Source organism: Vanessa tameamea, chromosome 7 (assembly GCF_037043105.1).
Source record: "Vanessa tameamea isolate UH-Manoa-2023 chromosome 7, ilVanTame1 primary haplotype, whole genome shotgun sequence".
Classification (NCBI taxonomy): domain Eukaryota; kingdom Metazoa; phylum Arthropoda; class Insecta; order Lepidoptera; family Nymphalidae; genus Vanessa; species Vanessa tameamea.
The window spans coordinates 7,596,419-7,621,253 of NC_087315.1; the positions used below are offsets into that span (position 1 = coordinate 7,596,419).

At 29.4% G+C, this 24,835-nt stretch overlaps 2 protein-coding genes across 8 annotated transcripts in view; one reads left to right on the top strand and one right to left on the bottom strand.

Moving 5' to 3' along the window:
• The window catches only part of LOC113401338 (probable E3 ubiquitin-protein ligase HERC4), a 333,429-nt gene that overhangs the window by 12,072 nt on the left and 296,522 nt on the right, over positions 1-24,835 (top strand). For all 4 annotated transcript variants that reach the window (XM_064215326.1, XM_026641194.2, XM_026641195.2 and 1 more), the window contains 3 exons: positions 169-311; positions 611-719; positions 1,401-1,719. In XM_064215326.1, the coding sequence (XP_064071396.1) occupies positions 169-311; positions 611-719; positions 1,401-1,553 (405 nt within the window). In that variant the 3' untranslated portion in view covers positions 1,554-1,719. Of the gene's footprint in view, positions 1-168; positions 312-610; positions 720-1,400; positions 1,720-24,835 lie in introns of those variants that run through there.
• LOC113401339 (uncharacterized protein) lies at positions 5,386-24,614 on the bottom strand. Of its 4 annotated transcripts, XR_010309177.1 has the most exons (11): positions 24,483-24,614; positions 24,050-24,153; positions 21,058-21,198; positions 14,861-14,964; positions 14,482-14,646; positions 11,055-11,113; positions 9,904-10,266; positions 8,711-8,906; positions 7,424-7,542; positions 6,827-6,935; positions 5,386-6,254 (listed from the first exon to the last, which is right to left on the bottom strand). XR_010309177.1 is itself a non-coding variant. In XM_026641197.2 (10 exons), the coding sequence occupies exons 3-10, from the start codon at positions 21,177-21,179 to the stop codon at positions 6,135-6,137; spliced, it is 1,248 nt and encodes a 415-aa protein (XP_026496982.1). In that variant the 5' UTR covers positions 21,180-21,198; positions 24,050-24,153; positions 24,483-24,611; the 3' UTR covers positions 5,386-6,134. The 4 variants fall into 4 exon arrangements, 3 of the variants coding, with proteins under 3 accessions (XP_026496982.1, XP_026496986.1, XP_026496985.1); XM_026641197.2 differs by lacking the exon at positions 6,827-6,935 and having other exon boundaries at positions 24,483-24,611; XM_026641201.2 differs by lacking the exons at positions 6,827-6,935; positions 14,482-14,646 and having other exon boundaries at positions 24,483-24,603.

The following is a 24,835-nucleotide window of genomic DNA, read 5'->3' on the forward strand; positions in this document are numbered from 1 at the left end:
CCGAAACCGAAATCAGATCTTAGAAGCTTGCTTTCCCATAAATATTAAAAAAAAAATCCCTATAAATCGAACGATTCCACCACCTTATTCGATTTTTGTTGAACTACAAAATATTAGTGTGTAAATGTTATTATATATAACAAATAATTAATTAATTATTATTTGTAGGTATGCGGAGGTCGAATAATTAAATTATTTAGATCGCATGAGCTCATGTCGGTTGTAATAGGTAATGAAGAGTACAACTGGGAGTTATTTGAAAGCAACTGTGAATACGAAAACGGGTATTCATCGACCGATCAACAGATCAGGTAATGTGTGCTTGATATTATATTGTAATAAGTCTACTTCTAAGTTTTATAATCTCAGAGCCACGATTCACTAGTGAGTTTACAGCAATGCCATCTTGTATGTTGCATATTCTCGTATACAAATGAAAAATAACTTCTTTAATATTTTATTCAATAAAATTTATATATGATGGTAATAAAAAAGTAAATGTTAAGCCTAATTTTAGTTAAATTATTCTGTTCTGTTCAATGTTTGATGATATAAGTTTATTGTTCACTAATACTTATACTATAAAGTTTTTCTGACTGTTTTGTCACAGATGGTTCTGGGAAGTATTTCACGAACTGTCAATTGAAGATAAGAAAAAGTTCCTACTGTTCCTTACGGGTAGCGACCGCGTTCCTATACAAGGAATGAGGGACATAAAGGTGAGATCTGTTTACTTTTTAACACTATTTAATAAAACCATAAAATTAATCACTTATTGTTCTTTTTTACTTTAAATAGATTGTTTTTTTATTAGAAACATTGTAGGAGTATAAATGAAATTAAAAATAATTAAATTTCATTTCTGACATTAATGGAAATACATCAAAATGCTGCAAAACCAGTACTGTTACTAGTACTGATACTGTTAAACTAGTTAAACTGACTAAACTCCTTAAACTCTAGTTTCAACAATCCGTTCCATAAACGTTTTTGATATATGTAATGTACAATATTTTATGATTAAAAAGACATTAAATTTCAATAAATATTTAAACTGTAATAATTTAAATTTGACATATTTATGTTATAAATTAACTAATTCTTTCATTAGAGGTAGGTGCTAAATTACCACAAGGTACTAATGACGTTTCTGATTCGTGATTGATATACTTCCTATTTTTCGTTTCGATTATCAGAAACACGTAATATACAGTGTCCCACACTTTCTTATCTTTTTAGTGACGTGATATTTTTTAAGAATGATTTTCAATTTATAACTTATTCAATATCGTACGAAATGCATTTTTTTTATTAATGTTTAAATAAAAATAAAAAGATGTTTGATGAAAACCAATACTTCGTAAAATAATAGGAATTGTATTTTTACTTTATTTTTTCAGATAAAAATACAACCAGTAGCAGATGATAGATTCTTCCCCGTAGCTCACACGTGTTTTAATCTTCTAGATCTTCCTCGTTATAAGACTAAAGAGAGATTGAAGTATCATCTCGTGCAAGCCATACAACAAACACAGGGTTTCTCGCTTGTGTAAATAATGGTATTTAGAATGATTTTAAACTAATTACGTTTTCTTCCACATCATCGCATGTAGTAAAATTCTTGTTTTTGATACTTGACTATATTGTTTAATTATACTTCGTGACTAACTCAATTTGTTATGAGAGTGCTCATGAAACTAGACTGATATTTTTATTACTGTGATTAATAATTCAACAGCCTTAACATATTATGTTTTAAATCTATAACTGTTTCGATTGTTACTTTCTTCTGATCTAATGTTTTGATAATATGATAAATGTTTCTGAAATCATTTTTATTTATTGTGAACGATTTGTTTAATTTTTTTGCATAATTTAGCTAAAAATTACATCAATAAATACATTGGTGATAATATTAATGTATTGTCATCAGTAATATGCATAATATTTTTATGCGAGAGTTTGAAGGTAAAAATGTTATCGTCACAAAATAACGAAATTTAATCAAGCAATCAAAAATATATACACTGATCGCGCGTCGAATTGCACTGCACTTTATCTTTCCGTGAAAGCATTTTCTTGCAAAGACGTGTGATTCAATAAATACAGTTGGAACAGGAGGTATAAATATAAGAATGAGAGAATACTTTTGAAAACATTTGAACAATAAAAATAAAATTATAAAAATAATTTGTATCTCATTAAATCAGTACAAGCTTGTTAATTCCTTAGTCCCGGGCAAAAGTACTACATACATAAAGACTATATCGGTTAAGATTTACGTGTTCTATCCCATAGGCTCTGCTGCTTATATTTTACTAAGTATTTAACGGTTAACTGATATCTCATTGTTACACATTGAATATTGGAGACAATAAATTAATGAGGGTGATATAACATTGCACATCGTATTAAATATATTTTTTAAATAACCTTTGTCTTCGTCCTACTCGCACCTACCATCATGTTTCAGTAAATATCTTCAACGTAGATACTGAAAATTTTTGTGAAACGAAATATCAAAAACAAATAAAATCACCATAAAGAACTACTCATTCACATCCGTAACAGCGATATAATAATGAAATGTAAATGAAAATTAAAGCCAAAAAATAACTTAAAATTATATTGAACGGACATAGTTTCGTCGTTTAATGTAAATGACATTTCTTTTCTAATGTTAAACAAACATAAAATTTCTATAGTTTTTGTTTTGGTTAGTTCTAAATTATCCCAAATCACAGGGTTTAATGTGATAGTTCTTGAATCTGGAATTATATATTTATTATATTGATTCTGATCCCGATTCGTAGTAATGCATGTTTTAAAAGTAAATATAAGTGTTACCGTGATAAAAACATTGAATGTGTTTATAAAACGAATACATAATAGAATAATGTAAATTAAATATTGTGATTAAATTGTTGTTGTTTAAAATGGTAGTTTAAAGAAATATTTGGTTTTTTTTTAATTCCATCATATTTTTTAATATTGAATAACTGGTAGAGGATATATACTTCTATAAAGATAAGTTAAGCGAATTTTCTGGTTTGTAGTAAAAGAACTGAATAATAGTTATATAAAATATATATTCTTGGTGTAGTTGATAATCAAACATTATATTTGTCGTTTTTCAGAGATTTTTCCATCCTAATTACAATTATAATATAATCTATTCCATTTCAAATAAATGTAATTAATGTTTTGACCATAATGTATGTATAATAAATAATCGCGATTTATAATTGTAACATCGATATAAGTGTATCCTTAGTATTGCATTGAATAACTCAAGGCAAAATTATGTACATACTTAAATGTTGAATATTTTTTATGAATTACGGAAGATGGTAATATGTTATGGTTCCAAAATCACATCAGTATCTTAAATACACTTGCTTCAACAAAGGAATGCAACATTTGTTTATAGAAAAATAGCCGTTTGTTTTTTTTCGCTTAAAACCTTTTTTTTTTTATTATTTAACTTTCATAATTATTGTAAAACCATGAACAATTGTTTTTTATTTTAATTAATAGCATTTGCATTTAATGTGTTGTTAAGAAACATGTTAGATATTAAATAATTGTTTGGGGTAACTTATTTATTAATCCAAATGTCCTCTTAGTTATATATTAGTTACTCTCCAAGTCTTCTAGCGATAATTTATATATTACTCTGACATGTGTACTGAAGTGCAAGTGAGTATATATAACGATATATATATTTTAATGTTGTTAATTTGTGTGTAACTGAGAAACTAGCTTCCTTCTTATTTCAATGAAAAGTTCACAAGAAATATATATTCCACAAAAAATATCTATGAACAAGACTATTTTTTATTTTTCCATTTACAAATTGATAAACAATATAAACCATGATTACTTTCAATACATAGCAAATTAACAGGTATTCCAAGTTTTGTAACATCAAAAGTAAAACAAAATATATTTTTTTTAATCTGTATTTTTATTATGTGCCTATGACTTTACATAATCCTTTTTTAAAAACAGTAAGTATATGCTATGAAAAATATTTTCGTCCACGAGTTTTAGGACTCGAAAAAAAATCAAAAATTCGAAATTACAGTAGTTTTAAAAGAGATCCTTATAAACAATTTAAAGTGAATTGTTTTGTTTATGTCTTGAAAATCATTAGAACTTTTAGTCTTAAAAAAAAAATTAGTTGCGTTTCTATTAATTCATTGCTCATAAGTTTACAACTAGTTTTTTGTTCTTTAAAAAATCAAATAATTGCACAACTTTTTGTCAATTTTTGTTGATAGCTTGAAAGTAATTACAGATATATTTTTTAACACAGTGTTCACAACGCAAGTGAGCAATTTTAGTTTTATGCAGACGAAACTTCATAAGCAAAGTCATGTTACTGCACCTCAGTATGCATTTTTAATATAATTTGCTATAGATTAAATATGTAAATCTTTCCCCCTTGTGATATTTTACTATATTGTATTACTTTGGTGACAATACTAAATTTTTAACGTATAATATTTTTTTATTAACTGTATATATTGTACAAAGCGTTCTGACTGTATAAGGCTTAATTAGAAAGCTTACTTTTTTGTTATAATTTGGAAGCATTTATTAAAGCACCTCATATTACGGTGTAACAGTCCGGTTTGTACTGAGTGTATGTAAAATAAAATATTTTTTATAATTATTTGTTTTATTTCATAAGTCTAATATGAAATTTTTCGAGGAAAAATGGAATAATTCGATTTTATTTTAAATGTTAATATTGCTTAAGACGAATACTGATTATTATTTATGATTATATAGTATGTCATTATTGTTTTCATTTTTAATTTACTCTTAACCCAAAATGTGCATTTAATTTACTAAAGTCTGGGAAGATTTTACGTACTCTTCTAGTTTCATACAGAATAAAAATGAAACTTATCGTTTATCGATTTTTAAATTACTTAAGTTAATTAGTTAAGTAAATAAGTATTATGTGATATAACTTTTGACAAGTTGCAAGGAGATTTTAACCATCTCGGTAAGTTGTTTATCGTGTCGCATTGTATTTACAGTCGTCATAAACTAAAAAAAAACTAAATTTCTTAGGGTTTTAAACCTACGGCTTCTAAAAACGAATCCCACGTGCAGCAGAGGATTGCGATCAGCTAATTATATATTTTTAATGTATATTGATTGGTAGCTCTCATAACGATTCGCGACTTCAAATTCTTTTAGTTTCCGTATATTTCATAATCCGTACTCTGACCAAAAGTTCCCTAGAAGAAACAGCTTAATTAGCGATACAGGCGCCTGTTGCCTCTTATGCAATTATGATTGTAATAAATAAATATGCTTTGACTGATAAATTATAATAATACATCTTAAAAAATAAAATATACAAAAACATTGGCTTTAATAATGTTTATTAAATAAAATATAAATGACACTTTGCATTAAAAATAGATTAAATTGAACTATTTATTTACACATTGATTCAGATTTCATGTTGCCTAGGTGCATACACATAAAGCTTAGCCAAACAAAAACCTTGAGTCAACTTTGACTGTCTTAATAACAATAGAGAAATAAATCCGAGACTATTTTTAAAATCATTGTTACAGAAAATTTTAGGAAATTGGTTAAAAAAGCTTAAATTCGCAAATGTTCGCATTTTTAAAGCCGCACATGCGTGGTGTGTACATTCACATTGATCGTTACATTATTAATTTAAAATTAAAGTGAGATAATGACAAATTTAAGCGCGATACGGTATTTTTTTACAATTACCTTACCTTACAAGCTACATAATGATTAATATGTATATAAAATAAATAATACCTATATTATGTACTGATTGTGGTTTTATCCAATCAAGCACATGCACGAAGACTTTAATACACAAAAGCCTTTACAAGTACTTAAACTTGATGTCCGTGTTAGGACAGCCATTTTAAAACATGAACATGACACTGATGATGATATTCGAATTTCTATTGACTAATGTGTTCTTTTTTATTTTAGTTTAATTTGATTATAGACAAATGAAATTCGAATCATGATTAGAGAGAACTAACATGAGCACCATACCATAGGGACGGTGTTAGTGAGCTTTTCTGTGACAACAAATGAACATATCCCTATAGGTACATTCTATTTTAATACGAGGATTGTCCTGACTGGCCGTCAATGTGTTGTGTGCCTGGTGGGACGCGGTAGCTGGTGTAACTGTGGTTTAAGGCATGTTGCGAGAAGAAGGATGAGTAGTCCTTTTTCACCTGTAACATCAAGTTTGATATTAAAAGATTATTATAAGATTATTAATAATATTGTAATTGTTTCCTTCAATTAGACGTTAAACTAGTTCTCTAGTACATGTTTAACGCTTAATTATGGTGCCAGCAGGCACAACGATAGCGTAAGAGGCCGGGATTAAAATTGTGAAACTCGTACTTTTACAAAGATGGCCATCTTACCGCAGAACTACCGATACATGCTTAATAGCCTACATATTTGCGGGCATCGTTGAGCTACTAAGACGAGGAATAAAATAATTAGACGTTGATAATAATATCGAATGACTACATTTAGCGACATGCAAGTGACTGATCCGAGTTGGTAAGCTTCTGTAATGTCAAGCCTAATTAAGAGAAACAGAGATAGATAATAATTATTAATGTTTATACGATTCGAATGTGTATAGCCAATTAGGTATGTGATTCTAAATTTTAATTTTTCTATAATATCTAAACGCGTTAGCTTGTTACGTCTACCGATTTATTTAAGAAAGTGCTTGAGTTAATAGAAGTTTTTTGACAAAACAGTCACACATGTCCGTAGCATCACTTACAAATGGGATATTAAAGGCCGGCATATACCGACTAGCAAGCGAGTCGAAACGCGACCGAAGCTTAGACCTCGTTCATGGCAAGTAATTCGGCAAGCGAAAACTGCCGCAGCTAAAACAGATAACGGTTTCGTTCAAAAATTAAGGAATCATTACATCTACATGTGTCCGTCTTTTATGTGATTGGAAACTTTCGATATATAATTTGTTTAAATTCATCAATCGGTTTGATTATTTGTTATGTTTTCATTATTTTGTTAGTAGTAGGTACAAGGAAGCTTCGGGTACAGGGTTAAGCACTCTATATGTACAAAGGTTACCATTTTCTTGTTTCAAAAAATACAGTCATTTCATTCTAGATTACGAAGGAATTTTGATGTACTGTTTTTAGTGGTAAACGTTTCAATCGGAGACAGAAACTTGGCTGTACTTACTGCATTCTTAATTACATGAAGAATATCATGAAATTCTAACATAATATTTATAAATATTTCAATGTTTAGATTTTCGTGTAAAGAGCATCAATTATATGTTTTTTAAATTTAAAATTAATACCTTGCTTAACAGTTTCAAATTTATTTAAATTTAATTAGAAATTACCTTGCGTGGTCTGCAAGCAGGTCCTTTCGCGAGTTGTCTCCTCGCCTCATTTTCTGCAGCCACTGCCTCTTTCACAGATTGTGGCGGCCACTTCTGATCCCCACGCATGTTTATGCCTCCTGTTCAAAAAGAAAAAAAACATTAGTGCGTATTTTGCAACGTAAAAATTACATCAAAAATACTAAAAGTGAAATACATAATAAATGTTATTGTAAAAAAAAATTGGTATTGTACCGGTGACTTCTTATATAACTTTTTCCCCTAAGTTTATCTCAAGTGCCACCCTATAAAGGTATCTAAAATATTATTTTTAATTTATACATTACCCAATAATCCTACGTTACACATGTTTTAGTGAGAAATTAAATAACTTATTATTATTATTTTGATAGGTTATTCCAATTGAAGTTAAGTTACGTTTAATAAATTTTATAATTAGCGACTTGTTTTGCAAAATCGATTTACAGCAAGTATTGTAGTTACCGGTGTGCTTACGAAAAACATTTTGATGTTTCTTTTAGTATTCCATAAACTCTAAGAACCATATTTTTCTGGTGTAATATGAAAGCTTTTACGTGTTACGAGTCACTTTTGAAAAGCTTTGCGGAGACATATAAAAAAGCAGTTTTAAAAACAATATACTTGCATCGACGAAGTGGTGTGTGCGAAGTTGTTTCGAAGAAAATTACATGCTTTTATACTGTTATTGTAAGCTTTATTACTTGCAGCTTCAAAGGCACCAATAAAACACACAAGATTTTTAATAATATGTTACTTCGCAAATCTAACGATAAAATTTATGGTTGACAATTTTCCAAAATATACATTGTTTAAACATCGCATAAAAATATATCTGAATGTCGTATAAAGTATAAGAATAATTGAGAAAACGAATGTGGTAATTTTAATAAAACCTCTGTATTTTTGATGTATAATTCCAGATCCGTCAGTATAATTTCAAATCATAATATTTAGTCTACGACATATTTTTTATTAATTTGCATTACAATAGGAAAAATCAATTATAATAATGATGTCAAATTCAAGGCATAGTGCTCTTCCAATTTTATAAATTCCACCTTTAATAATGAATTTAAAAAAATCCCATATTTTATTTGAGTATAATCACAGTTATATTACATACATGCAACTGTTTCTTTCAAAAGCTAAATCATTTCATGGTAAAAATACCCGCGAGTAAGGACAATCTGGCATTGGTCCCATCTTATAAAGAAATTAGTTGCTATTGGCTAACTATTTTATGACGATAAATAAATTGTATTATACCTTTGAACGAAGCTGTAGCGGGTTGGCTAGCAAATACCGGCGAAGGTTGTTGGTGTACGGGAGGTTGCGGGCGCAATGTTATGGTTGTCGGTGGTGGCTCAAAGGGTTTCTGTTGTGGTTGGTACACAGGCTCAGAGTACTGCGGCTGTGGTGAGTATTGCGCTTGCGGCGAATACTGTGGTTGATTGTATTGAGGCTGTAAATTGTGAATAAAAATGTTGATATAAAATTGTAAATTTAATCGTGTGCTATGGGAGCCAGAAATATTACTATACAACTACCGAAAACTAATAATGGATACGAAATTAGCACTCCGTAATAAACTTGTGAAATATTATGGGCTAATTTGCGTGTATATTGTTAATAGTTTTAACGGCTTTGTCTCATTTTTGTACTGAAGATTAGTTGATTAATAATTATCATATCAATGATCAGACTATTTACTCGATTTGTTAGATCGTGGCTCATTATTATATTTATAAGAATATTGTGTTTATACAATAATAATGTTCACTTTTAAAAACAGTGACTCTTCTGTGGATAAGTATACCTTTTTTACTTAGTTATCTTCTGTATTTTTTAATATATTTATTGTCTAGCGTCTATAATAAGTGTTAAGTAAGTAAATAGTGTAAATACATATGTAAGTGGCGATAGTGTATAAAGGTTATTTATTTGGGCGTTACCATATAATTTTAAAATGAATACCTTGCATTGTTAATAACGATGGCACATAAATTAATCTAAGTAAATACAAATTCTCAAGTGTATGATCTAGAAAGTAGAAGAAAACAATGAAGTCTTCTTATCGACGAAGTGAATACCGTCAATACAATGTGAATATTCTATGAATATTGCTTGTCAAATCGTCAGTACTCAATTGTACTTACTACACAGTAGTGAGTACAATTGTACCTGATGCGAAACCATTCACTTGTTCACTGTAAACTTCTAGAAGATGTTATTATATAAAACAGTCACAACACTTTATATAAGAGTCGTTGTTGGCATGCTTTTTCAATTTTCATTTAAGCTATAATATGCGGCCTAATGAAAAAACATTCAGAGATTATCGTTGAGAAAATTATTAATATTAACATATTGCATAGAGCTACAAAAATATGAATAGGTAAATAACGTTGTCATGAGGTCATGCGTGCATCTTCCGCGAACAATCTGAGACAACACTCTACCTGGGGGGAAGTGGGGGCCGGAACGGGTGCCCAGCGGCTCTGTTGTTGCCGGTAAGGTTGCGCGCTAGGCGATAGTGGACCCTGGCGATAAGACGGGGCGACTGGGGAAGCGGTTACACCTGGCCCCACAGGGATCAGCTTACTTAGCCCTGTGGCTTCTTGACGCCGTCCTTCACAATGAGCAGGTTGCGACTGAGCCGCTTGGTAAGACTGGGGATACTGGTTTTGGGGTTGGACTTGGGGAGGTTGATATTGAGCGTGGTATTGAGGTTGTTGCTGAGGTTGTGGAGAATATTGTTGCTGTGGGGAAAATTGTTGCTGGGACGGAGAATGCTGTGCGTTGTTGTAGTTTGCAGGACTCTGCTGTAGGGCATAAATGTAACAATGTGGACTATCCTTTTTTATTTACACAGATATAAAATAATAGAATATTTTAAAATATCAGCCGCAAAAATAGAAATAATAAACATATACTTAACTAATAAAAACTTGAGAGATTTTTTATAAATGTAAATATTAGTAGTTTTTATAAGTACCTATTGTAAATTGTATATTGAACATAATAATATAATAACTAAATTTAATATATTTATTTATTATTATTTTTTTATAATTTATAGTGTTAAGTATTTTTAATTTATGTTACCGCATGTTCATCAGTTATTCTACCGCCAAACTGCAAGACTTAGTTTAGTTTGTTTTATTCCGGTTATACTGGTGAGAGGGAAAATATCTCCTCGCTCTCTGTTTGATGGGCAACCGGCGTTGTAAGGAATGTTTATGAACAACGCCAATGTCTATATCCAATGGGCGGTGATGACCAGTTACCATCAGGTCGCCCATTTGCTTATAATATAAATACCTACCTGTATTATAAAAAATAATTATAAACAATATTCGTGTAAAGTGTTTGCGGAACATTAACAAAACTGTTGTCAAAGTTCATCGAAATGTTGAAATTATTTAAAAAAAATAGGTTTTATTTTAAAACGGTATTGAATTATTTTTGTACATTATATCAACTTGATGGTTTATTATAATTTTTCATGCTATTATTGTGCAATCTACGTTTAAGCGATTTATGTGCAGCTGGCTTCTATAACTTCTTTTCTGTATGTACAAAAAGTATTTAATAGATACTAAATAATTACCTGCTGCTGGTGATATCCGTTTGTTTCGGGCGCTGGGGGCCAAACTACTTTCTTTTGGCCTGAAACAATGTTAACTAGTGTTAAAAAATATTACAACTGACTGACTGACTCGCAGCTATTTTTTGTTCCAGAATAAAAAAAGAACCAAGAAAATGAACATCGGTTTTCATTATAATTGAAATATTTGCATATTGTAGAAATAGTCATTGTAAGATGCTAATTGTATCTATAGACACGTACGATCTGGCTGGTTGCGATGTTATCTGGAGACCACACATTCAGTGTACAATACTGAGTTACTTATTATGACACATTCTGCTTTAAATTAGCTTGGCCCAAAGTGTTTTTGGATTTGCGCCAGAGGATCGAAGAAAAAATAACCGTTTTTCATTTGTGACGAATATTTATACATGTGCAAAGTGAATTTAATAGAGGATACGTGTTACGTGTCTTTGAAATATGATTTTACATGAAAAACAGCAAGCAAGATGCGTATAACTAACATTTTTCTCCAACAAGAATAATTTAGCAGGAACTTGTTATTGTTTTCCATTAGTATCCATTCTTTAAATAATCATATATCATACATTTTGTTTCGGCTTATATGGATGTCAAAGTATGTAATTGATATGTTATAAAAAGTGTAATATTTTTCTACATTATAAATTTACATAGACGATTTAAAATGAAATTATAACTCGCGCTAAATAGAATAGAAAATAAATTGTGTCTTCAAACATTTTATTGTGTGTTTGTTAACATTTAATGAAATGGAACTGTGAATTCGGTTCCATATCAGCGACGGAAGGCACTCCGCGTGCATTTGAGGGATTCTTGTGGCAATTAAACTTTTAATAATATTAAATATAATTCTTTATCTCTGTGTACTGTTCATACGGTAAATAAAAATAAAATCGTTTCACAAGTCACATTATCTAAAAGCAACAAGTTCGTTTAAAAGCTTCTTCAGATAATTTCAAAGAAAATTGATAAATTATTTATTATTATCAACATTTTAAATTTTTCTCTAAAAATAAGAACCGTATGACAGTCTTACTCACTGTAAGTTAATAATACCGATGGTATATCAAAGTAATTTCGAATATGTGAGACTCACGGTATTAAGAAGCACGTCAGTCTTGCCGCTGGCAGGTCAGGACTACGTATGAGTTCTCGATTCTTGCCAGGTGTGTAGGCGAGGAAATATCCAATACATACACCTATTTCGAGACACCACACCTCTATGATACAGCTCGTGTCTCTTTCGCGCTTATCTTTTATATAAATAAATACTTACCTTAATATAATCAGTAATTTTTAATTTGAGGATTGAACAAACTCATTACAATATTCAAAGTGTATTAATGTAAAGTATTCTGTATGAATAATCTTATTTTTCATGCAATGGTATAATTATAGACCTCTACATGATTCAGCAATATATAATTTTGTATGCCTCGGAACCGTAAACCTTGATTCGAACTGGCGGCTTTGTTGTCCTTAGATTATTATGATACACGGCCATCATTCTTAATTATCTAGCCCATTGAACCTCGAAATCTACATAAATTATATACAACATAGTTAATACTGACACTCTCAGTCATAACTATTAGGGTAAACTTCTCTTGAGTACCTTTTAAGGAGTATTTATGATGTTCGAGAGACTATTCTGTGACAGATGTTTTTTAGTTCCTACTTAACTCATTGACTCATTGCTATTATATTTGGCATAAAAACAAATGACACGCAACGTTGACACATCATACGACTGAAATAGTGATTGTTCACAAACTGTACTTATTTAAATTGTTATTTACGTCCCTATTGAGTATTAATTCATTCAAATTAATATAATATCTAGATCTAAACGAAATGATAACGAAATTTATATATAATATATTCAAAATGTTTTTCTTCAATATATTTTTTTGTCAATTTAATTTTGTCATAATTATGACTACATAATATGTAGGTATAAAAGTAACTGCAATTACAAGGTTAATTGGCAACCACATAATGTCATGCAATATTTATAATAACATTAATCATGTCAGCGTAATTATTTGAGATTATAAAATTATTTTTAATCTATTTTGGGGTTGATGCTCGGTTAGCGTTATTAGAGATCATATATTTTACTAAAAAATTCAATTTAATATTTGTACATTGATAAATTGACGTTTAACGTAGAATTAGTCTTTAAAATTACTGAATGTGTTACCAACTGGAAGTCTTGAATCTCGATATATATTTACTGTGATTTCAATATCAACAGATAAAGAAGAAATCATTTTATATATATTAAATTCGTAAATGTATTAACGGTGTAAGTGTTCACGTGTTGGAGGCAACAGGTATTCGCTTGCAACTTTTCAGTGCGGTTTAATATTAGCCATTGATTCATAGAACGCTCGCAAAAGTTATCGCGAGGGTTATCAAAAATAGTTACACGTTACGTCATACAAAATTTATTATAGACTAGTGTAACTGATATAATTACAAAAAAAAACCCCTTACATTATTTCGTTGTAACATTACTTACCTAAGTGTAAAAACCAAATGACCTTCTTATTAAATTTAGTATTATGACACTTCTATAATAAATCTATTTAATTTCTAAATTACAAATATTTGACTTAAAATCCAAGAAAGTTTATTACGGAAACATTATTATCATATCCATATTTTTTGTATATAAATTGTATATTGAATAATTAATTTAATAATCGTATATATATTATACACACGAAAATGTAATCTCGAAAAGATTTATGGGTTAAAATGTTGTTTTAATAAGGATAACATTTGTAAATATGATATTAAGCGACAAAAAAAATTAAAACGGTATTCAAATTTAGAATGAAATTCACTTTACCGATCACTACTGTGTCAAACATTTTCGTTGAGTTTCGTTCGCACTTAGATATCTACTAACAATAACAAAGTAACGCACGAAGTTCCCATACAAAATATTTTAAAATTCTTGCCAAGCTTTTCTTACGCCAATGATCAATTTTCACAACAAGTACTTCTCAAAAAATGACGTGTTATAATGACATTAGTTTTTGAGTCAGTCGTATTTATTATTAGAATATTAGGGCATTAACTTTTAGGCAGAAATAGATTAAAAAAAAACTGTTATTTACTTCGAAATTACAAGGTTTAAATTGTTTCAGTCGGTAGTCTCGTATTAAAACATCAAGGTTTATCAATAGATAAACCTTCCAATCCTATCCAATAGGATATCATGTTTATTTTTACATCTTATTGCACTTCGCAAGCAACATACTTGTGACTCAGAGACGTTAAATGTGTGCTAGACTACATGGACTCGATGCTCTATTCGAATAACATTAAATTTTCATTTGTTACATGTGCTATGTGCGAGTGGTATATTAATTTGATTCTCCACCACCAAGGGTACCTTTAGTAGCCTTCATTAGCTCTGAGTAAATATATGACGTAGAGTTGACTTGGCCGTTCCAACAACGGTCGGATTTCGTCTTTTTAGGCGGCCACACCTGGTCAAATCTTCGCTTGGTGTAAACGAGATTCTCCAATATCGCCTGGATTTGGGTGGGGTCTAATTCTGACAAAGCATTTATTTGAAAACGTTAGCAGGGACTTTGACTGAATCACAATGCCACTCAATGACCAAAACATACGTCTATTGTATTAAATTTTTACTTCAATTCTACATATTATACATCATGAAATTATTGTAATAATAATTTTTGTTTCGATTATAAAATGGCATTGTTTATAGAATAAGTATATGAGCTATATGATATTAGTGTACTCACTTGGTAAGCCTTTCCGGTTTCGTTCTTCTTCCTCGAGCATACGCAGAACGGCTGAATTGGCAAGATTTGCCGGCTTGTCGTTTACAGGGTTGTTAAAGTCAATACTGCAAAAAAACAGAAGTTTTGTATTTCTCAATTACCATGTTGGCTTGAATTGGATATTCTTTAATTATAAAACATTAACAAGATCTTCCGATATTTCGATAAAAAATCTATATTTTTTATCATTATTATTATTTTTATTTCAAATAGGTAAATAGACTGACGAATGGTCTAACTGATGGTAACATCCCCTACATAGTTAATGCACCCAACCTTGAAAACTAAGATGGTATCTCTTTTGTACCTGTAGTTACGCTGTTACTAAGGAAGATTTATTGAATATATAAAAAATGAAAAGCTTGGATACAAAAGATGTAATAAAACGTGTAATAGAAATTTTCTCTGTATTCAATGAATAAATTTCCAATGGTATTCGGAAAGTCGATTACAAAAACGTAACTTTATAGAGCGATACAGGAAACTTGTCGTGGGAAATCGGCGCAAGAACTTGTGACAAAGCGTTGATTGTATTTCGCAGTTTCGAATTCTATCAATCTATATGAATGGACGCTTAGAACAAACTCTAATTGTCATTAGAGTTAATTAATTATATTGTGCTTAATTATATTTTCAGGTTGGAAATTTAACATTCTTAAGCTAATTTATTTAGCAAATAAAACAAAATAAGAGTAATTACTAAATGTAATGAAAAAAAAAGATCTGAATTACATATATCTTCCTCGCTTTAATATTTCGAAAAAATGTAACTAGACGTTTAGTTATAGACATTTTAAGATTTTGAAATAAAGTATCAATTAAGGTTTGGATAATTTAAATTAAAAAACATTTAGTATAAGATATTTCAGTAACAAGATAAAACTATGTCGTCTCGGTTCCACATATCTACAGTACAGTAATAGCATATCCAAAAATACGGGTATAATTATTTACTAAAGCATCCCATAAATCATTGCAAAAAGAATATACCGAACAAAGATGTGTTCGTTTGTTTCGAAGAACATTAGCTCAACAGTCGCCTGGATACTTTGATTGATTTATTATATTACTGAGATTTTTATCTCAGTATATAAACGATACTTGTTCTCGTACACGACAAAAATGTAATTTGACTTCTCGGTAACTTTATGCGTATTGCAAAATATGATTATGACATTTAATTGAGTTTTATATATATATATATTATTATTTATAAGTTTTCCAGTGGTCTTGTTCTCGCAATATTTACAATTGAGGTCATATATAGAATCAGGTTTGCGTTCACCTCGGTACCTTTATTGGTAACGAGATCGTGTGTCAGTGTCATATAAATCATGTGCGATGACACAATATAAACAAACCCATTATTATTATTATATATAAATATTAAAACAATAAAATATTGATAAATATTTGCGTTGGTGCAATAATCAATCATCTAATCAGCTACGTTTCAATATTTAGTGGCCTCGTATATTATTTTATATTTGTTACGAATAACAGCACAATAATTGTCAATCTGAGTGTTCGAACCACACAAGATCAAAGACAAAAAAATTCAGAAGATACATATTGATTTTATATATTACAAGCGACCTGCCCCGACTTCGCACGGGTGCTATTTATTTGAAAATATTTAAAAGGTAATTTATTTTATAGGGTTTTTTAAATTTATTATTTATAAAAGTATCAACGCAGGTATGTCATAAGTGATAAATATGAATAATAATTTTATTATGAAATCACAATCCATATCTTGAAAAAAAGAGATATAATCTAAAGTATCCATTAGAATGTCAACCTTATTGTACTGTATAATTCCATATAATGTATTTTACTATTTATTTTACCTTAAAAAAACATGCTTGTCGCGGATTTTTCTGTAGTAAAATTTTGGTACTTTGTTTTGATGTATCTCGTAAAGTTTTGGTAGCGCTGACTAACGCCTTAAGTAAGCGTTCAGCCATTTTACAAAATATTTTACGGAGATACCAACAGAAACAGAAAGCGTCTATTTTAAACTATTTATATGATTAAGGAAAAGTTCACATTATTTTAGTTCACCCGTCACCGAGCTCTCGCCCCGTTTTCTCTCTAGAGTAAATATCATAAACTTACAATAGTGCACCGTGTTATATCTAATAGTATCGCTATTATTAGTAATCAGTAACTTATGGTCTTGTCGTTTTAATTATAAACGAAATTACATTCATACGCCCTCGGTAGTAGGTAATGTGAAAAATATAAATTTTTTTTTGTTAATTATTATCAAATTTTATAATATATCCAAAATATTTCTAATCTATCATGCTACGATAAATTATAATTAATTTAATAGAAATATGTGTTTAATCTTATAAAATACTTACGTATTCCTTTCAAGGACTACAGCCATATTGCGTTTACAAATAATTATTGTTTAATTAATAATTACTTCACTATAATTAATATAATTATTATTAATATATTAGTGCCGGTAAAATACCGACTGGTACTTATTGAATTTTTTTGTTATTGATAATTCTTTACCCAATTAAATATGTTTCTTATGTATATATTTTTATAAATTTTATTATATTAGTAGAACTGTATTAATGATTTTTATTTTATTGGTTTTGTTGCAAAGCAGACGGCAATTTATTTTTTTATGATTTGGAAATACATTTCAAGCGCGATATTTATAACACGTACTTTAAAACCACAATATTACTATTATATGAATTAATAGATTTAATTTAATTTAAAAGTTATTTTATATATTTTCGCGTAAACGCATTATTATGCGTCGACAGGCCGTGCCGTACTGCGCAGGCGCACATGTCGGCAGCACCGATGTCTAGTGTTTACGATATGAGTGTTGACTACACACGACTCTTTTGTAACACCCCGGTTAAAACTGCACCAATGGTTATAATGAACTTTAATGACAAATGCTGAATACACATTATACTGTTATATAAACAATTGTTTTAATTTAATTAGTTTATCTTTTATAATTTCTATCCAATTGTTATCCTTGCCAATTAGTTAGCACTATAGGTTGCGGCTCGCTGGTATTAAGTTAAAAAACAAAAAGGAATCGGATTTTAATGTTTAAATGTAACAATGCAGCAAAACGCAGTTCTCCTACAAACTTCAAATCTCTTTATCCTAAAGTTTAAACTCTGTGTTGATTCTTAGTTAATCACTGCGTTTAATTGATTATTATTTTAAAATTTTCATGTCACTATGTAATGCTGGATAAATATATGTACAGTATTTTGTAAAAGCATTATGTATTTTCTATTACTTATGACCACTTGGTACTTTATAAATTTGGAATGTGTTAAGTATTTAAGTGTACTTTAATTTGTATTTTAGCATTGAAGTAGATATTTTAGGACTTAAAATGATTTTTTTATTATCTTCTGATTTCATTAAAATATGTAATCATTTTATCTCACACTTAATATAAAAATATATATTTATGAAAAATTTTCATTACTAATTATATAACTTCAATTGTTTGCTACATAATATTCCATTCACATTTTCAACTTCGAATTTCGTTAAAATTAGTTAAGCGGTAAAGCCCTAAAAAGGTTAGTTAGGCCAGATTTACATAAAATATTTGTAATGTTAGCATGGATTTAGATAAATTAATTTGGTGTCTCTTCATAAAGCAATATGGGAATGTATGTAATGCAAACGGGAAGTTAAATTTCGTCTACACAAATGTCAGTGACCTGAGAGTGAAAACGCGCGTGACGCCAAAATGCCTATTGAAGCATCTGTAAAATTCTAACTACGCATCCGTGAAATAGTTAAGTACGTCTATATATTAAGTATATTTATAGTTTTATATACTGTAGCCCAACTTTTATCAAGATCTGTCAAGTCAATAGTAACAAATATCCAAACAAATAAACATTCACGTTTATAATGTTTGTATGATTTTATATAACATTAACTGTAATTAAATGTGAGCTTGCAACTTCATTTTACTCAATTGCTTGAAATAAGATTTTGCAAACTGTATTGGTGCTGAAAATACAATCTAACTTATGAAATATTTTATCCGATTTTTTTAAAGTAAAAAGAAGTTTACCGCTTTTATTACCTCGCCTCTTTATTGAGCAATGCATTGTTCATCACATTTTATGTTGATTACTATTTAAAGTACATTGTCTTGAGCGCAATACATTAAATGTGCCAAATAAAATTCCAATGCGTCATTGTGATCAAAGGCTGCGTCATTATGCATTTTATATTTATATCACCTTTATACATCTTCAAATGAATCATTATTTAGTAAGTTTTTATTTTTATTTTTAGCAAGTCTTATAATGTATTTTATTTTTAACTAACTTTTTTACTTTACTTCGACTGGAGAGCAGCGTTACTTTGTAATGCAAAATTGTGCTAGTAAGTAGTTTCAGTGAGAGTCTAAAAGCTTAAATAACATTGGCAGCGCTTCAGAATTATTAGAAGAACCTCTTATAATATAAACACTGTCTATGGGGAAAAGCGCTCGGTTTCTTTAAGATCCATTCGTCTGCTTTTGAACTGTTTAAAGAAAAATATTTATTTTGTTTAATTTTTTTAAACGGATTTCTAACAAATGACGTCATTTGGATCGTGACCCATACTTACATTTTTTGTACTGACGGATATAGTAGTATTTTAATTATTTGAATTAAATAAATGAATTAGTGATTTCATTATTAAATTAGTAATAAAATATTTAAATTGTAATTTATAATTATCAAATTTTATGCATTTAAAACCATTAACAGTAAATGCAATGACGTTTGCAAGGCAAGGGCACGATATCCTTGACAGATAAAACAGAAACTGTTGAACACGTGTTTTTGCCACAAAAATAGCATCCTAATTCTGTATGGGTAATGCTTAGCTTGCTAATTGTATCGCTTTATTAAATGAAATCAGATATGCTGGCTAAAATATTTAAACGCGAATAAAATTTATATTAAATAATCTTAAGCAAATATGAACTTGAAATTGAATTTGAACTCGAAAAATTGCAATGTGACACTTATCAAAAACAGAAAGTATTTTTGATTGCTTTTAACAAATCATATGTTTAAATTGGCGTCACTATGTACAATAAACCTAAATGCTAGTTGTTAATAAACCTAAATGTACAATTAACTCAAACACATATTTTGATAAATTGTAAGATTTACTTGTTCCAATCTGAATATGCGAAACTACGTAGATTAATTAGACAACGTTGTTATATTTTTATGTACGTTGATAATTTATTTATTTACATTATTAAATCATATACAGGTAAATATATGCTGTCATTTTATTGTAAGTAACGAAATAATATGTGGTTTGCTAAACATAACGAGTATGCCGTTTTGCTTCTCATAAAGGATTGAGAACACTATCCAGCTTTACCAAACAGTTAATTTTATTTTTTGCAGTACATTAACATTATAAAAATAGTTTTATTAATTTTTTAGAAGTAAGCTTTCCTTCAACTTAATAAAATTTTAAAATTACTGACAGATATAAAATATGTAACCTAAGCCAGTTGGTCAAACGGGATGTAATTTTTCACAAGAATTCCTTATGAAATTCCCTATTTTATTTTATTTATTTTATTAAAATTGAGCAATAAGGAATGATTTTTCAAAATTCAAAGTGTCTTAAATACGGGACGAAAACTTGTAAGGAATGGCATCGGATGTTTCGAATATGAAATTTGACATTTAGGCTTCTACAAAGAGTAAAAAAATTGGTAGTGTTCTTGACAATTCATCACCCAGATGATGAAGGATTGTAATTAATGAAAGTCATGAAATACCAAATACGAAAAACCGGTCTAAAAGCAAGATAACTAACAATATCGAATAATTAATAAAGAAAATACGGTGGGTTTTTTGTGTAATGTTACCGATGATAAATCACATCGGGTACACGGTTGGTTAGTTTTGAAATAAATTTTCAAAACAGAAATAAATATGTAACGCATACTAGCACTCCTCTAGTATTTAACTACACTATATTTTATCTTGTGTGGACTTAGCAATGTTCGAAATATTTAAAGTTTTGCATTTGTGTTCGCCCTTCAGAGGCTATTTGTTTAGGCTTAGTCGGACGTTAACTCTCCTTTAAGTGAGAAACCAGGTATTGTTTGTATTACAAACCCAACAGTGCCGTTGTCGAGGTTCTGCAGGTGCTTGTTAAGTGTCTCCTTAATATTTTGTTGGGAGTACAAGCCGATGGGCGAGTTGAATTGCTTGTGCACTATCTTCGGACCTGTGGCCATTTTGAATTCGTTCGTTGCGCTGAAAAAATAACATATCATAAATATATATTTCTTTCGAGTTCCTTATTAATTAATTTTCACATTAGAATAATTTTCTTGATTTTTTCTTATTAAAAAACAAAGTGACTTGACATTAAAATGTGCACATAATATAATAAATACACAAACAAAAATTATTATATCGTTTTTTATCATATTATTATTTAGATATAATGTGATATTTATAAGAATAAAATTCTGTCGATTCAATTCTGTCAATATTATCCTCATTAATTGGAAAGATGTATTTACGCGTTAGACATAAGAAAAATTGGATTGTCAATTTTTATCCTCCTCATGAGGTAATTTTATTACGCTCTCGTAAGATTCATGCCTCGGGTTAGAGACGAAGCTCGACGTCTTATTACGATTTTATTAGCCCTGGCACCAACGACGATGGCTATAATATTTTTTCCGAAACACGTGCGAGACAGGTAGCTTTGAGAAAACTTACTGATACAAGCATATTTTTACGTTCGGGTGGATTACTATTTGCTTTATTCAACTAATCGATTATATATAGTTTGAATAAGAATTAATGTTATTGTAGGAATTTTGCCTAGACAGGCATATTAAGTTTCAATTATATTTCGGTTAGATATTCGAAATGACATGTTTTAAATACGTTGTATTTTTATTCGTTTGGTTATCTTTTCTTTTCTTTAGTGAATTTTAAATCGTAAAATATAACCTAATTATCAATACGGACATTTATGATAATATAATGTTTATACAGAAGAATATACAAAAGTATTCCATAAAAGCTGATATACATACTATTAATACAAGAAATAAGAATAAACTTGTAACCCCTACTTTCCGTTTGCATACGGTAAAGAGAACGTTTTTGGGCAATGGTATACGCATATATAATAAGATACCGGGAAATGTAACCAATTTACCATTTACGAAATTAAAATTTAAAAGTTTATTAAGACTAAATTAATAAATAAGTCTTATTATTCATTAAAAGAGCACTTTTTAGAAAAAAACGCCTGGATTTAGGCTCGGGTCCATCACAGGACACTAATTATTGTAAAAAAACAGCATTGTTAATCTGTTTATTTGAAAAGAGCAACTATGTGAGTTTCTTGCCGTTTCTTCTCGCTGGAAGGTGCTTTCCGAAACGGTGGTAGTATTTTAATATTGACGATTTAAAAACGCTTCGTTGTGAAGTTTACTTGAATAAACTTGATTTGATTTGATTTGGACATTGCCAACTATTTGATTTGGAATTATAACGATATCTAAATTAGTCTAATTGTCTTAGAGCCGTCTAATTTATTTCATATCGCTTACAATGATTAAGTCATAACAATTAAATATTATATTTATGTTACCATAAAATTAACGTAGATGTTATCAATGTTTTTCTAAGTCTTTCATTTTTAATGCACAGTTATATTTATTTTATTTAAATTTCTCATAAACTTGTTTAGGATTCCTCGGAATGCAATTTGTATAATTATTATTTATAATTAGGACGATTCTAATTAGATCTCCGGGTTTTATTGCACTCAAATTTACACTCCATTATATTCGACATAGATACTCAACAAATGTATTTGGTACTTACACGTACGTCTATTCAGATAATAATTCAACGAGTGTTGCGGAAAATGTGTGGGCGCGACTAAAAAAGTTCGCATTTAATGCTTGAAAGATATGTTATTTAAAGAATACGCCAACAGACGATTCGATTTTTAAATATAATACAGCAACATGTTTTCACTACACAATTAAGACTATTAAGCTATGTGACTTATATCCATTGCTTTAAACACATTGCATTCCGCGATTATTTTTGCATCTGTTAATATTCCTAAAACTGCTGGTTTAATAATGACAGCAATGTTCCAAGTATTTAAAATTTCTCTTGTTTAGTTCATATATTTTTTTCATTTTTAATAAACAATCAAACGCAACCAAATTGCCATGAACTCATTGAACTTCATAAATTTGTAATTAACTTTGCTGTTACATAAAATTATATCAAAGGTGTTCTGTTATTGTATTACTTAAATATTCTAAAATATAGAGCTAGAGCTATCATGACGTGAAAGCTAAATATATCATTCAAACAAACATATTTTTATTCTTCATTATATTTGTGAGAATGATTAAGAAAAGTTAACGAACGATAGAACATCTAGGATAAACTCTTTTTAATTTTCTCAATATGCTGGTTCGTTGAAAATAACATATTAATTGAAATGCCATTATTAAGATTAATGTTATATATGTTTGAAATATATATACATCATTTCCACGTAATATAAGAAGGCTACGTAAAGTAAACAAAGCCAAGAATATTTGAAATATTACATGAAGTTTGAAAAATAAAAACAGTATGACTGGAATAGCTTAAATGCCAATACAGCTGTTGGTTGAGACAAGGTTAACAATACCGTCATCAAGGTTGAAAATATTTCTGTCGTATCATCCGGACAATCACATGTACAAGAATAGTTTTACAATATTTTAAAACAAATCTTATTTTTTACTAATCAACTACATGCTATAATGTAGTAATAATTAACGTGCTCTTCTATTACGTCTACTGTTAAAGTTATTAAAGGAAATTACAACATGCACGCTAAAGTTTTCTCCACGCTGACGGAGCGCATTCTACCTATTCGTGAAAATGAGACGCGCTATTTTCAGTATCATGAAGTAATGTTGATTATTTTTGTAACAGAATATTCGAGCGCAGAGTTAGTCATGGATTTGGACGTCATCAGGTGACAAACGAATGAAAAAATCACGTATGTCTAAAGCATTTATTAGTGCAAATGTTACATGAAGCGTTGAGCTTTATGAGTCAATAATACCTTGTGCGGCGGAGAGGTTCGTGCGAGCGACGGCGGGGCCGGACTCTAACTGAGCTCGGGTGAGCGGCGCGCCCACACTGCGGCGCGAGAGCTTGCGACCTCACCTGTAATGTTTCATGAAATTCATAATACGTACACTACATAGACTACAATCTACATTGTTTCATTTAAAAAAATGTATAAAATACCAATAAAATGTTGTGAAAGTATTATTGTAAAAAATTCTAATGAAATATTTGAATTAATAGAAATAATTTAAAAAAAAAACTTTAAAACAAAAATAACCGTGATTTCATAATTAAATAATTTAAAAGCCATGAAATCATTTAATTATTTTATATATAATTAGTTTAAACGCTATTATTTCATATTTAATATCTATTGTCGTTAACTTTTTACCAAGTTTCAGTTGAAGTGGAAGAGTTTCTCTTACCTGCGAAAAACAAAGCGTTGTGTTTCACAATGCTTTCCTTGAACTTCAACTGTCGTGCACTAATGACTGTAATGAGCTGTGACAGACAAACGTCTCTGGTAAAGACGGCTTCTGGCCTGCCAATGAACCAGCACCTTCTATCACAAAATATGCGACAATTTTATTTGCTATTTTTAACCAAGCCAAGTATATGAAAACGAAACGTAGTTTTAAACTATTTCAATAACATTCTAATAAACACGAGGGTTATTGCTCTCTTTTTTTGTTTCCGGTTCAACACAAAGAAAAAAATAGCCTTGCTATTATAACTATCTACATATATTTGACTACATTTATATACTAGTATGGTAAAT

Coding starts and splice junctions, on each gene's coding strand:
- LOC113401339 (XM_026641197.2), bottom strand. CDS start 21,179: ATGGCCACAGGTCCGAAGATAGTGCACAAGCAATTCAACTCGCCCATC. Junction 14,965..21,057: donor CTCGACAACGGCACTGTTGG/GTTTGTAATACA, acceptor GTTTTTTTGCAG/TATTGACTTTAACAACCCTG. Junction 14,647..14,860: donor AAACCGGAAAGGCTTACCAA/GTGAGTACACTA, acceptor ATGCTTTGTCAG/AATTAGACCCCACCCAAATC.